Here is a 15,373-nt window from a genome sequence, read left to right as displayed (position 1 = left end):
GAGAGGCGCCTAGACTTCCCCAATCTGTCTATATGGCCTCATTGTCACTTAACCTTGCAAGAAAAACCATCATTGGTATAAATAATATGGACCAACTTGGAAGCTGGAATCATTTTTCAATTGGAGGCAAGCATTTTGGATATGGATTTTTGTTGTCATTTTGCACTGAGTTACTATATTGATTTATCTGTCGTGTGGCTGGAGCTTGGGTTCAGGATTGATACATGCCACCCACAATCTCTACAGCAGTGTTAGATTCCAGGCAAGCTTTACACAGGTGTCTGGACAAAGAGGCACAGCGGAGATTGTGGTGGCTTTATGATATATGGTTTATTTGCACATATCTACAACCTGAGACTACAGTAGTACCTCGGGTTACAGACGCTTCAGGTTACATACGCTTCAGGTTACAGACTCCACTAACCCAGAAACAGTACCTCGGGTTAAGAACTTTGCTTCAGGATGAGAACAGAAATCGTCTAGCGGCAGCAGCAGGAGGCCCCATTAACTAAAGTGGTACCTCATGTTAAGAACAGTTTCAGGTTAAGAACAGACCTCCAGAACAAATTAAGTTCTTAACCCGAGGTACCACTGTACAATGGAGGGGCTCTCAGGATTACTCTCTAACTGCACTCCAGGTACAATTCAAAGTGCTGGGTTGATTGGGTTTTTTAATAATTTTTTAAAAAGATTTTCATGGTTCACCAAAAAATGTGAATTGTCTTTTCACAAGTCATATAGTCCTTTTTTACATTTGATGTGCTACATTGTACAGAAAAAGCTGTTAGATTTGACCTATAAAGCCTTAAAAATTGGGTTAAGACCACAATACCTCAAGGACCGCCCCTCCCCATATGAACCAAACTGGACCCTGTGATCATCATCTGAGGCCCTTTTTCATCTGCTTCCTCAGTGAAAGGTCTGGAGGCTGGCAACACAAGAACAGGTGTTCTCTACAGTGGCTCCCCACTTGTGGAATGCTCTCCCCAGGGAGGCTCACCTGGCGCCTTTGTTCCATATCTTTAGGTGCTAAGCAAAACATGCCTCTGTTCCCAGGCCTTTGGCTAATTAAACAAACTATGACCTTATAAACTGTAGAGGGGTATTGCTTGGTGATTTTTGTTGTTGTTGTATTATTTTTGCATTTTTATGTTGTAAATCGTCTTGTAATCCTTGGGTAAAGGGTGGTGTAGAAATTAATAATAATAATAATAATAATAATAATAATAATAATAGTGCAAAGAGAATAAATGCCGTGGTGCATCTTTAACAGCAAAACCAGACGCCTTCATCTGGCCCAGCAGCAATAAAACATGTTTCTCCCATATTGGTCTCTACAGCCACAGGAGGCACTCCAGCAGTTTGGCTTTACCCCCAGTGGCACTCACTTCCATCTCTCAAGACAGATGGATGCCAACAACAACTTAATAATAAATAACACCCCAACATATATTTTCCCCCATGCTGTTATCAGGGCAGCCTCAGAGACCAGCGCAGAGCAGCACATAACTAAACATGTCTCTATGTCCTGAGCTTCGCAGCAGCTCTCCCCAGCTCTTTTGCTCACTCACACAGCCATTCTCCCTAGTTCCCCTTGTTGCTTCTTTGCCATCTTAGATGCAGCTTCTTGCAACCCAGCTCTTAAATTGTTCATCTGGTCTTTATCCACAAAGGGACACCATATATACTCGAGTATAAGCCAACCCAAATATAAGCCAAGGCACCTAATTTTACCACAAAAAACTGGGAAAACATATTGACTCGAGTATAAGCCTAGGGTAGGAAATGCCAACAGTGGCAAAGGCGCCATTGACAACAGCCTCTGCCGCTGCAAGGGCAGGCACAGGAGCCGCGCTTGGCAGAGTGGTGGCAGCAAACAGTAAGAAGAAGAAGAAGAGTTTGGATTTGATATCCCGCCTTTCACTCCCCTTCAGGAGTCTCAAAGCGGCTAACATTCTCCTTTCCCTTCCTCCCCCACAACAAACACTCTGTGAGGTGAGTGGGGCTGAGAGACTTCAAAGAAGTGTGACTGGCCCAAGGTCAGCCAACAGCTGCATGTGGAGGAGCAGAGACGCAAACCCGGTTCCCCAGATTACGAGACTACCACTCTTAACCACTACACCACACTGGCTCTCTGAGTGGGACCCTCACTCGAGTATAAGCCGAGGGGGGCTTTTTCAGCATTAAAAATGTGCTGAAAAACTCGGCTTATACACGAGTATATATGGTACTTAACCAGTTCCGCCACCTCCTCCAAACTCATAACATATGTTAGCCCAATGCCCGGGTGGCCTTGGAATGGAAAAGTCAGTCCTGGATGTGAATCAAGCTAACACCAAACCATAGGATAATGGAGAGAATATGCAGTTTGCCTAGCAGGCCCTTGAGGTTGGGTATGGGAAAGCTTATTATTTCTATTGGGCGTTGTTTTATTTTTATTTGGGGTGTGTGTGTTTTAAATTGTTTTAAAATGTTATGTGTTAATTTGGACTTTGTATAATAATCTCCCCCCCCCCCCCGAGTATTCATAGTGAATTTTAGTAATATGTTACTATGACAAAGTCATTACTGACACTATATAATTGTTGTGGTATTTAGTAGATTTATTCAATGAACAGCACTCATTACTACACAATGTGGTATTAGCACATGCATTCCATGCAGATGCTCCAGGCACAATCACTAGCATCTCCAGATACAGTTTCGAAAGACTAGGTGGACCAGTGGACTGGCTTTATAGAAAGTAGCTTTCTATGTTCCTAATGCCCTTGACTTAAATGTATGTGTGTGCTTGCTGGAATTCTAAGTGAACAGCGGCCATCATACTCTATTGTAAAATACCCTCAGTCTATTCTTTATTTTCTTATCAAAGTCACAGTAATATAGAACAAAATATAGAAATGTTGCCTTAGCAGTTACTCCTGAGCTCTTTGTAAATTGTACCCATTTAGCAGCTAAAACATTTTAATGTAATATCCCTCCATAATTTATAGTCTTGCATAGGATAGTTAAAGAGTTAAAATAACCAAACCATGCTCTCCCTCTAATTTAACTATTAGTCTGTGCAAGAGTGCTAAGATTTGTGTTTTCCAACTCATTAAACTGACAGCAGAAATTAGTTTGTGGTATTAAAATCTAAAAAGTTAAATTACAGCTACACGTGTCATTTACGTAATGGCGCATATAGAAGATGCTTGATTTTAATGTTTGCTATAATGAAGAATTTAAATTACAATGTTTGTCAAATCTCTAATCTTTGTTTCAGAGTGGAATATTAATTACGCTCTTAACTATGAGAAGTAAATAAAACGAGCATCCACTGACTGCCTAGGGGTAAATTGCAGATTACTGACAACGTGACATGATGTGCTAAATGTCAGTTTTGTCAAACAAATTTAGAGGAACAGTTAAACTATTAGCTTCCTGTTGTTAGAAGGGCTTTTTTTGTGGAGAATGGCTGCTCCAAGCAGCAGGGCCACTGTACCATATGGAACACTAACGAAGCTAAATTGAAAAAGTGAGATGAATGAGCAGATAACAGTACAGACACACTCAATTAGTTTATAACCATCTATTAACTTCTGTCGGTGGCATTGAATAAACAATAGATTAACAGTTACACATTTTGGGTTTGTAATGCCAATTGGAAGGCAAGGTTGGTGTACATGAAACTATATGCACATGAGGGATTCCTCAGGATTTTTCAAAATACGGCTGCTGCATAGGTGCTGTTTAAAATTATCTCTGTCTTGGCTATTCTACGTGATCATATATTAAGCCTGTGGCTACTTTCAGTTTTATCACTGTTTTCTTGCTGGCATCGTATGTTTTGAGCATTGTGTGGCTGTTATATAGGGGGAGGAACACCTGACTGACTGACTGAGTCAGTCAGTGAACGGAAGGAGGAATTAGGCAAATGTCCTGCATGCTAGTCCTTGGTGAGTGTGGGCCCTCTGTCACTGTGGTTTGTGTTATTCCTTAATGCCAGGCCAGTGCTTGGTAGCACTGAAGGCTTCTCTGTTGGACGAAGTGCGACACAGCCCTCCGAAGTTTCTAAGGCCCTCCCCCCAAAAAAAATAGCCCAGTCTTTCTCCTGTCATCCACAATCATTATTAATACATTTCCACTGACTCAGAGGCTTCATAGATGCTTCTGCTCAACTCCTCCTCTAAACAAATAAGTATCATTACCAGCACATAGTGTTGTGTTAGATTAAGTTGTCCCAACTGTATCTCCCAGGCATAGGAGTCAACTCCTAGGAGCCAAGGTCTTTTCACCTCCCCCATAAAATATTTGAGGAGGATGAACCCCCCCCCCCAAGTTGATGGGCACTGTAATTCAAATGGTGTGTGTGCATTGTGATCGATTATGCAGGGTGGGGCTTACCTGCCCCCCTCAACATCTCTCAGAAAAGGGCTCCCTGCACTTTTGGCTTGAAGACATACCAAGTTGAATAGACCCCTGTCGCTCCTTGAATGGATGTACGCACCTGCTTCAGCCAAGTTGAAGCCATAAGAGAGCAAGAACTATTAATATGTCAAAGAGAATCACGTCAACAACACAGCCCTATATTACACTGCTGTTTATAGGGAAGGCATTTCAGTATGAGCCGTCATATTGGACGGTGCTGCACATATTCTCATGGAAGGACACAATCATCTTGTGAAGGTTAGGTGGGCATTCTATCTTCTTGAGCAGTGTGAAGAGTCCTTTTAACTGACAAGATCAAAAGCCTTTGTCAGGTTTTTGTAGGTGAGGTTCAAGGGACATCTCTTCTCTCGGCATTTCTACTGCAGCTGGTGCAGTGAGAAAATCATGTTGACTGTTGATCTCTGAGCTCAAAAGCCACATTATGACTCTAGATAGACCCAGTCAGCAAGTGACACTACTCTGTAGAGAACTACACAGGAGAAGGTTTTCCCCAATGTACTCAGCAGGGAGATCCCACAATCATTGTTACAGTCATGGCGGTCACCTTTGTTCTTGGAGAAGGTCACAATGCTGGAGTCATGCATGTCTTGTGGCACGAATCCCTGTTCCAAACACCACAAGAGGAGGCCACGGAGGTGTGTCGTGAGGGGGAAATGGATCTGGCTTCCAACACTTCTGTCGGGATTCCATCTTTGCCACATGCCTGAGTGTTGATGGTGTTCTTCAGCTCATTAAGGGAGAGAGGGAGGGACATCCAGCTCTTCCAAGACAGGCAGGGTCTGTTGATGACTGTGTCAGAGACCATCTTTTTCTGCAAATACAGAAATAATATGACTGGAAAGATTTCATTTAGATAAATAAATGGGATACACATTTCCATGTTTATTTTCTGCATGTTTTATCTTACCTGACTGCTAAGGCTCTAATTTATGTAACTGATCCCCCCCCCCCCAATAAAATACAAACTTGCTCTTATTATACCAAATGTTGCCATATGGAATCAGGTTGAACTTGTTATTTAATAGGTCATAATGAAATAAAAGTGTCAGTATGCATGCATGTATGCACATGGTGTGCACCCTAAATTGGCAACATATAAAGTATTTTGACTTGGTCTAAGTGCTTTGTGTACTAGCCCAACCACAAAGTCTGGGCAGCATAGAATTTTCCCTTCAAGACTTCCCTATGAGTTTTGGTGCACTTGTTTAGAATTATTGCATTACGGACAATTTACTGCACGATTTTGGGATAGTGATTTATGCTGGATGGTTTAAAATATATAGCCACCTATGATTACGCTTGTAAGCCCAAGGATGTGACTTCCCATTCTTAATCGGTTGAGAAAACTATAAAGTAATTCTAAAAGGAGAAGCAGCCACCAAATCCTTTTCTTTACATATAATAACACGGCAGTTTTTAACATGATGGCATTTGTCATTTCAGAGACCAGAAAGCTAGAAGTTTTCCTTTTGCAGTTATAGAAAGGTTTAATTACTGCTTCTACAACAGAGTTTTACTATGTGGAAAGTACATTCAGATACCCAGCATAAGTCTAAGCACAAACTTTATCTCTTATTGAGGCATTGTGTGAATGACACAGCATTGACTGTCCTTTGTCTGGAAAAGGGAAACATTTGTAGTTAGAATTTTCATAGAAACCAACCAATTTTCATAGAGACAAGAAGAAAGGCGACATGTGTTTGAAATTATTCAGGATATGTATATTAGCATAAAATCAAAGGGTTGAATTGTGGTTACAAAGCATGGTGGCATCTAGAGGTATCAATATAACCTCTAGCTCCGAAGTGCTATCACAGAGTCATATCATATGGGTCCTTGAGTTACCTACTATATGGATCAAAGGTGGCCTTTTCACAGATGTAGCTTTGGTGTATCACAGGACATCTCTGAATATATTTGCATTAGTTTTAAAAAGGCCTCCTACTTAGCTTCATAAAAGCAACAGAAGATGGATGCCTACAGCGCATACCTCTCTTAATATGTTTCAAGCTCTGCATACAATTGACAGCATGACTGAATAAGAAGGTGGACTCTTTAATCATTAGTCTCTTTCCCCCCTAAAATGGTAATTAGTCTCAAGATGAGAATTTCAGAATCTGTCATAAAGGAGAGCCAGTGAAAACCTTTCATGCCTACGTTGTCTGCTGCTATATATCACACAGCTACCCCCTGAACAGGCCTCAGTGGTATCTGTTTATTTCCTCTTTACTGTGCTTCTTTGATATTGTAAGAAAAAACGAGGGTGAAGAAGGCAAACTTTCCAAATATCAGACTTCATTTTTAAAGCAACAGGACAAATACGAACTTTTTTTTTACTAATGGGAAAATGTAATTCTACTTTATATGCAATTGAAATGTTATATTTTTCTACTGCCTTGATATATGAAAGACAACTCAAGCAGAACACCTCATGACACAGACATTTATTTCACATTGGAATGTTACGTTATATATGGAACAAATAAATGTGACTGAGTCACATAAACAACATAAACAATACTAACACTTGAACTGGTAGATCAAGTGTGGGCCTTTGTATTTGCAGGGATTTATTTCTTCTGTATTTCTTGTCATTTATAAAGACTGATTTTCTGCGCCCATCTTTTCAAAGCAGTATACAACTAATCAAAAACAAAAGTATATGTTAACAATTAAAGCAACCCAGACTGGCATACTTGAACTACCGTATTTTTTGCTCTATAAGACTCACTTTTTCCCTCCTAAAAAATAAGGGAAAATGTGTGTGCGTTTTATGGAGCGAATGCAGGCTGCGTAGCTATCCCAGAAGCCAGAACAGCAAGAGGGATTGCTGCTTTCACTGCGCAGCAATCCCTCTTGCTGCTCTGGCTTCTGAGATTGTGGTCTGGTGCATCTTATAGAGCGAAAAATACGGTATGTCTGTATTTTCTGTACTTTCTGCTGTTCATAGTATACAACACTAATAAATTGCTTGAATTTTATCCTGCTGTGTCTTTTTCTTTTGAATATTTGGCTATGCCCACTAAGGTTGGCATGCTCATTATGACATAACAGATAATGTATTCATATAAAAGTAGATCTGAGTGTTATTCAATGAAGTATTGCAAGGCTATATTGCCTACCCTAAATAATTTCAGGTAAAACTGGTGACAGCAAACTTAAAAACAGTCATGGCATCCCTCGAACTTATAGAGACTTTTATAGCACGTTAAGTCAGGCAAAAATAAATACCCTAATTTTCCCCAAGAGTCAAAAGCAAACAATGGCTTTTGACCAATTGTGAAAAATTACACCCGTCAAAATTAATACTAGTTGCTCAACTTGCATGTTTTCAGTGGTGTTCATATTCCAACAGAGTGAGTGGAAATGTGGGGGTGAGGTGGAATGATAGAATCAAATATAGTCAGAAATAATAGCCGATAGGAGCTGTTCATATATTTGTCCTATAGTTCTGCTAAGAGTTTTCAATGCTTTTTTCCTCAAATTCTTTTTCCTGGCTCAGGGTTGTTTTTGAACAGAATGTCAGTCATTGTAACTTCGGGGTGGTCTTTTAAAATGGCCAGCCTCGACTAGCATATAGCTGTTAAATTCATTTTTACCTGTGACCTGAGCCAAGAGTTGACATCCTTGTTATATATGGTTTTCTGATTTTATTCTTTTTAAAATTTCTATTTCAATATTTTGTAGAATAGCTAAAATAGCTTCTAGGTGGTGGATAGGTGACTTCAGCCATTTTGTACTTTTTGTACTTGAACAGAAATTGAATTCAATACAGGAACATTTTGAAAGAGAATATGACAAATACCTGAACAAAGAGAAACAAAATAAGTACTCATTATTTTGGATTGTGTGATTTTATGACAAATTTAAGCATCATTTTAAAAAACTTTCCTTTTTAATCATATAATAATTGGATACCATATTTCTTGCAAATCATATAGTGACCCTAAAATCTTTCTCATTTTTAGATACTCTTGATTCTAGCAATATAACAAAGTTTTCTTGATCTCTGTCAATCACCCATCTAGAAATGACTGACATCTTTTGAGAATTGTAGTTGGCAGTTCAAAACACGCTATATGGAGCTTTGAAAAGAACCTGGAGATATTGGTGAACTGGAAACATGTTTCTTTAGATTGGTTTTTCAGTTTGCTAATCATATGTAGGAGGACTAAAGTGGTTTTCAGACCTTCATTGAATGTGTGGAGACAGGAATTGGGATCATTCGTCCTATCCCTGCTTTTGATCTCTAGATGTTCATTGGAAGTTCTGAATAGAGCCTACATGTGTACCACTGTGCACCCATGGGATCTCTCCATGTAATCAGGAACCCTGCAAAGGTACCAGTTGTTCCATCTGTGCAAGCACCCCAGCTTGCCTGACAGAACAATACTCCTTCTTCCACATGCTGTTTTAGGGGTTTTCCTCCCCCCCAATTCCAGGGGGCATCGGGGAAGAGAGGGAAGAATGCCCCGTTGTGCAAGCAGGAGTCATTGGACATGGACTTTTACTAATATGGCTGGTTAGGTGCATCCCACCCATAATTTGTTGGAGTAACTAGAAATGAGAAGGGGTTAATTTCCCTCAGGAGTTTGAATCTCCCCATGGGTGAGCTAATTGCAGGTACAAGGTTAGCCAAGCCATTTGCTATGGTAACAGCCCAGAGTCCTGATTGTATCTGTGATTAATGCATATCAGCACAGTAGTGTCAATCTGTTAATCAGTCTGTTGGTGTTACTTGTCCAGTGTTATGTTTTGAATTGCTGGAGTTTATTTGGAGCAATGGAAATACCTTGTACTTGAATGTATCTGTATATCTATATCTATATCTGCCAAAGCCTATAAGCTGTATATATCTATGTCTAGAACTGTTTTACTGAGCCTTATCTTTTGCAACAGTAAATTATTAAGCTGCTTCCATGTGGTGACTGGTACTGGGAACAACTTCCACTGCGTGGATATCTCACCTGAGATTCCCAAGATAATTAATATATTGCACCTCAACATAGATTTATGTTGCCAGAGTGACTGACAAGAGTAGTAAGAAATGAAGAAGTGCAACTGAAAGTAGTAATACTAATATAGATAAAACAATAAAATAACAACAGCCAATTTAAATGCGTGCTAAAAATCATACTGCTCATACTGCTCTTAGTTAAAGATTGCTTAGGACTTAAAAATGTGGGAAAACAAAATGTTTTTATCTGGTCCCGAAATGATAGTAAGGCATTCCAAAGATGAGGAGTCACCAAAGAAACTGCTATCTCTCCAGTCACTGCCTGCCATACTTAGGGGGGAGTACCATTTCCTTGTGGTACATACAATTCCCCTCCAGAGCTGCTGAACTCTATCTCTGTTTATTCGGGACTGAGTTTCAATATTTTGACCCTCTTCCAGTCCGTTATTGCTTCCATACCCCAGATCAGGAGTTATGTATCACCTTAATTTCAAAAGCAGACAGATCTAGGTGACACCCAACTCCTTATTCTATGATGACTTTATTCAGCCGCTTTATATGAATCCTGAACAACAGGGGGGGGGAATATATATTTTTTGCTTACCTTGTAGAAGTAAGCAAGTAGTGTTTTTCTTTTAACCAATTTTATCACAAAAGTTCAGACCATTCCATTGCTTAAAAATCTTGTTTTAACAAAATGCTGCTGCAAATTCTTGTTTAAATATGTTGCCTGATAAGAGTGTTGATATATAGTTTAATGTCACTGTGCAGTGATATTTTTTCAATTTCATATGAAATTGAACATTATAAGCTTGTTGCATGATCTCACTCTCACCAATATCCTATTTTCCCTATAATACTTATAGTTTAACCGGCTTAATAGTTCTGTCTGTCACTATCTATAAACTGATTGGAATGTTCATTATTTCACAGAAAATATAAACCTGCACTAACTCTGGAAATTTTGTGTGAAGGGTGGCAGTAATAGCAGACACACATATAGCTCTCACTCCCTCCTCTATAATTTGCCAGTCTCATGATAAAACAAAACATTGTATTTCCTGTCTCTGCCTACAGCAGCCACTGGAGTAAAGCAGGGCTAGGGCAATGTATAACATTGTACAGTAAGGACATGGATAAGTTACAGTAGACTTTTAGAGCAGGGGAGGCAACTAGATGCACACTTGTCATAGGCTGAGTAGAGCCCTCTCTGCCCCACTTCCTCAGGTGCAAATGCAGGTAGCATCAGAGACCACCGCAGGGAAGAGAAGGTCCATGCATATTTACAAGATCCAGTGATAGTTACCATGTTGAATGGCTTAAAAAGACGGTGATAAAAAGTCATTGATAATAAGCCTAACAATGTGTGCCCATGTATAGGCATTTGTGAGTGGAGGTGACAGAAGCCTTCAGGGGAATCCACTGTGTTAGCTGTGAAAAAGTTGTGGGCACCCATATGTTGCTAGACTACAACTGAAATCTTCCCTGACCATTTGCTGTGCTGGCTGGGGTTGATGGGAGACATAGTCCAACAGCGTCTGAAGGGTGCAGGTTCCCAATCCCTGCTCTCTGTTCAGGCTCTGTGCCCATGATGGATTGGATTAAGCCTAAAAACCTCTATTTCACTTACCCCACCCCACCCCATCCATACAACAAGTGCAACTATTTTATAGTGTTTTGATGAATCTGGTTATATTTACGCTTTACTGCTTTTCTCTTTAGCGAGTATTTATTTTAACATAATTGAAGATTGTGTTTTTTACCGTTGACTTAAATGTGTGGGGGGTTTTGTCAGTAAAAGTTGTATTTCCAAATGGACAGCTGGTATAAAAAGATAAATTCTGTGCTTGCTTACTGTGGCATCATCTTTCTTCCCTAATGTTCATTCCTTAAGGAAATTGGCTAAAAAGCGGAAAGAGACATTGAGCAGCACACGGCAGGAAATGACAGTGATGGTGAACTCAATGGATAAAAGCTACACTGAACAAGGCACCAACTGTGATGAGGCTTTCTCTTTCATGGACACACACAATCTAAATGGGAGATGTAAGTTTAAAATGCACTGGGATGCAGCAATCACTTTTTATTTTTGTCGGGCAGGGGAGGGAGGGAGGGAGGGAGGTGTAAATGGTTCTTAATATACTTGTTAGTCAGTTCCATGGGCAGATTATTGACTCATAGAAAATCCATAGGCCCCAGAATGTCTCACTGTTCATTATATCACAGCAAGCATTCTGGTGAGAAAGAATAGTTGTTATAAAATAAAGATAAGTTTGCATTTTTGTCTTTGACAAAAAAGCACACATCAATGTAGCAGGTGTTGGATTCTATTTCCTTTTTTATTTTTACAATGCTGAAGGCTTTATTGCTTTCATACCAGCTGCATGTCCCCATGTCAGTTTAGCCACTTTCTAAAAATGTCATAATGCGTTTGGAGGGCAGCCATTTAGTCAGTCATAAACATCAATTAATGTTACAATTGACATATTTCAGGCTTCCTGGGGTAAGAGAATTAATGAAATTAATAATTGTTTTGGACTCATACCTAGAGTAATTCTTAAAGACAGTAAAAAGAAGAAGAAGCTCAAATCTCATATATTGCCATTATTGGCCAATAAAATAGTTCCACTTTTCTCCTCAAGATAGAACAGTGAATATAGGAAACTGCCTATAGCAGGTCAGGCTTTTTGTCCATCTAGCCTAGGATTGTCTACACTGATAGATTGCAGTCCTCCAAGGCCTCAAGCAGAGGTTCTTCTCAACCTTGCTAGTTGACTTCCTTTTAACAGGAGATGCCAGAGATTGAACATGGGATTTCCTGCATACAAAGTATATGCTGACCACTGTCAGAACAGTGCACAGGCCGTAAACCAAGGGTAGCTGGTATGGCACTTTCCAGCTGTTTTTGGCTACATTTCCCATCAGCCTCAACAATGATCAGAGATGGTGAGAGCTGCAGTCTACAACATCTGGAGGGCACTATGTGTCGGCATCCTTCGGGGGTCAAGAAGCCAGCTGGCTAGTCCCCAGCTGGATCATGCCCTTCCAGCTGTGACAACCCCTTGACATCCAGCTTGACATAAATCAGCGACTCAGACTTCAAAGCCTGAGCACACTATATCAGCAGAGCAAACTGCACAAACAGAAGAGGCGTGAGGCTTGTGGAAACATACTAACAAGCTACGGATTTATTAAGCATAAATCAGGACAAAAAAAATGTCTCTCATTGCCGTCTCCTCAGAGAGAGAGAGAGTCAAAAGCAAAAGCTATACACAATGGAAGTTCCAGCAAACTCTGCTGGAATGTAAACAGTCATGTGACATGTAACAATCTCACATGTCTGCAACTTAAGGTGGAAAATCCCAACATGGCTATCCAGGAAATGGACAAATATTCATTTTCTACCACAAGAAAGAAAGATGCTCCATGAATTAACATGGAGCATCAATAAAGAATACATTATTGTGGTCTAGCTTCATGTTTCCATGAAAGCATTAGGCTTGTGTCCAGCATTAAAATGCTGTTGGTCAGAAATTCCATCCAAATGCTATTTCTGAAGAATGAATCCCGGATATGTCCAGGAAATTCTGGCAGCCCTAATTTATATCAGGATGGGCAAGTCTGTTGATTTCAGTTTCTCTTAGTTTCTCAGTTTTCCAATCTTAAATGCAGGTCCCCATTTCCACATTAGTTTGTGGTTAAAAAAAAAAAATTCAGAACGTACATCAGTATTGTGGTGTGAATTTATCCTAATATACATTTTCTTGTATGCCATTTTGCCTAATATACACAGTTTTGAAAAGCTTTTCCCTATATAGTTATATTTCCAAATAAAATGCATTTTTATATGCAATATTTGCTAATATATACATTTTTGTGCACACTTTGTTCCATTATAAGCATTTTTATTCACATTACTTGACTAGAAAACTGCATTGCAAAATTCATAGAAGTGTCACTTTCAAAGGATGGCTGTGTTTCAATTTACATATTGTTTCAGAAAGTACAAATTAGGTAGATGCACCTTTAAATATGAACTGAATTAAATTTTTCTCCCATCTCCACTCAGAAGTCGCATTGAGTTGAATGAGGCTTACTTCCAAGTAAATGGATGTAGAATTCCGTCCTAAATTAGAAATGCTTTTAAGCTAAAGAATCTTCCAAAATTGCCTATAGAAGCTCTGAAGCTGCTATAGTATGGCTCCTGCCTACATTTCCTGATCATCTCAGGAATCCAATGGAAGGAATACATAGTACATCTTCATATCCCAACAGCTTTGCTCTTCAGAAAATTCAAGCAAATCTGGTGTGAGAAGGGGCTGTAGTTTAGGCTCCCCGCCCCCCTCAGTAACTTAAGATTTTCAGTCTTATTGAGAAAAGATGATGATGTTAAAGGTAACAGCACAAAGGGCCCCAATAAAACATAAAAGAAATTAATGGAGTCTAGTGCCATTTTTCATGGATATTTTTCTCCACCAAATCAGTTTTACCAGATTTGAATGACCTAATCAGTTACTGCTATGTTCATCATATAAGGGTGATTTTGTAAATGCGGTGTGGCTTACTAATGCTTTTGTTTTCCTGAATACTGTGCTTCTCTTTCCAGCTGTATCCTCACCATCTTCATTTACAATGAAAACAAACACACTGAGTACAACAGTTCCTAATTCTTACTACCCAGGTAACCATTTCTGTGCTTGTTTTATTTCAATAATCATAATCTCCTAGGAAATAGAGGGTCTTTCCCCATGCAAGCACACTTGCACACATCTTGAAAGGGATCAATAGAGGGCTCAATAGATCCCTCTTTTCTCACCGCACCCCAAGGCCACCTCTGACCCCTACACAGAATAAAAAGCTGGGACATGCCTCTCTTACATCATCCAGCCATTACTCTCCTTCAGGAACCTGGTTGGTTACTGATTTTAGCCTGCTCAAAAGACCCACCCACTCAGGAATGGATCATGCCCCAGACTTAACAGTGAAATTATTCTTGAGGTTGTGCTGTTAATTAAAACAAAACAAACGCAAAAAGCACTAAATAGCTTTGCATGTTATAACAACTTGCTTATTTGTGGCTTTCTAGCAGAAAATTTGGGAACATTTATAGGTCATTTACTTCTCTTTCTCTTTTTGCCTTTTCTGCATTGACCTGCTTATGATGTATGACAGATCCATTTGTGCCAACTGCAATTTTAGGTGAGAACATTTCCCTTTATCAACATCTGTTGAAGATTAAAAAAAAAAGTTCCAAACTAGGCTACAAAACATTGTCTTATGCTGCTGAAGAATATGCAAGCTGTTCTGCATTTTTAATTCAAGTGCCAGTTAACATACTGGATTCTTATTGTCATCAGAAAATTCAGTAAAAGGGAGGGGGGAATTAAAGGGGATGGGGGGGAGTGCGTTTTTAAGCAATGAATTAGCATATCACCAAAGAGTGTAAATATCATGGCAATTAAAGGTTTGTCATTATTTTAGTATCATCTGAAAAATAAAGTATGGTTTAAGAAAAAGATGGTCATCTCTCTGCTGCCTATAGCACAGACAGGACTTTCATTTTCTTTTCAACATGCCTCCGAAAGACTTGAAATGTTATTGTGACCATCAAAATGGCAGAACATTAAAATAATGTTTATGAAGTGCCAAATCCTACAAGGCATAAAATAAGATACCAGCACTATAGAAGGAAAGGCACTTAGACCTTTCTGTCAGGAAGCTAAAAACAACCATTAAAAAGTGAAGGGAAATGGATTTACCATGCTGAGATAACAAATATAGATGAAAAATCATCGTATCTGGAATATATAACAACAAAGCTGAGCTATGCTTTTAACTACTACCACTGTACTAACCTTAACCTAACCCAATTTACACACAGCTTTCTTAAAAACAATCAAACAAAAATGCAAATTTAATAAGGCTGCAATCATGTACACACTTACCTTCAAGTAAGTCCTGCTGAACTCAGTAGGGCTTGCTTTT

The 15,373-nt window shown here is 39.4% G+C and overlaps 1 protein-coding gene across 4 annotated transcripts in view; it reads left to right on the top strand.

Moving 5' to 3' along the window:
* PTPRM (protein tyrosine phosphatase receptor type M) overlaps positions 1-15,373 on the top strand; it is a 415,073-nt gene that overhangs the window by 317,300 nt on the left and 82,400 nt on the right. For 2 of the 4 annotated variants that reach the window (XM_082235318.1, XM_082235320.1), the window contains 3 exons: positions 11,283-11,434; positions 13,995-14,069; positions 14,561-14,587. In XM_082235318.1, the coding sequence (XP_082091444.1) occupies positions 11,283-11,434; positions 13,995-14,069; positions 14,561-14,587 (254 nt within the window). The remainder of the gene's footprint in view (positions 1-11,282; positions 11,435-13,994; positions 14,070-14,560; positions 14,588-15,373) is intronic. The other 2 variants (XM_082235319.1, XM_082235321.1) reach the window with 1 other exon arrangement.

The sequence above is a fragment of the Podarcis vaucheri genome (genome assembly GCF_965113315.1).
Source record: "Podarcis vaucheri genome assembly, chromosome: 8".
Taxonomy (NCBI): domain Eukaryota; kingdom Metazoa; phylum Chordata; class Lepidosauria; order Squamata; family Lacertidae; genus Podarcis; species Podarcis vaucheri.
The sequence above is the reverse complement of the archived record's forward strand: the minus strand, read 5'-3'. Positions and strand labels throughout refer to the sequence as shown.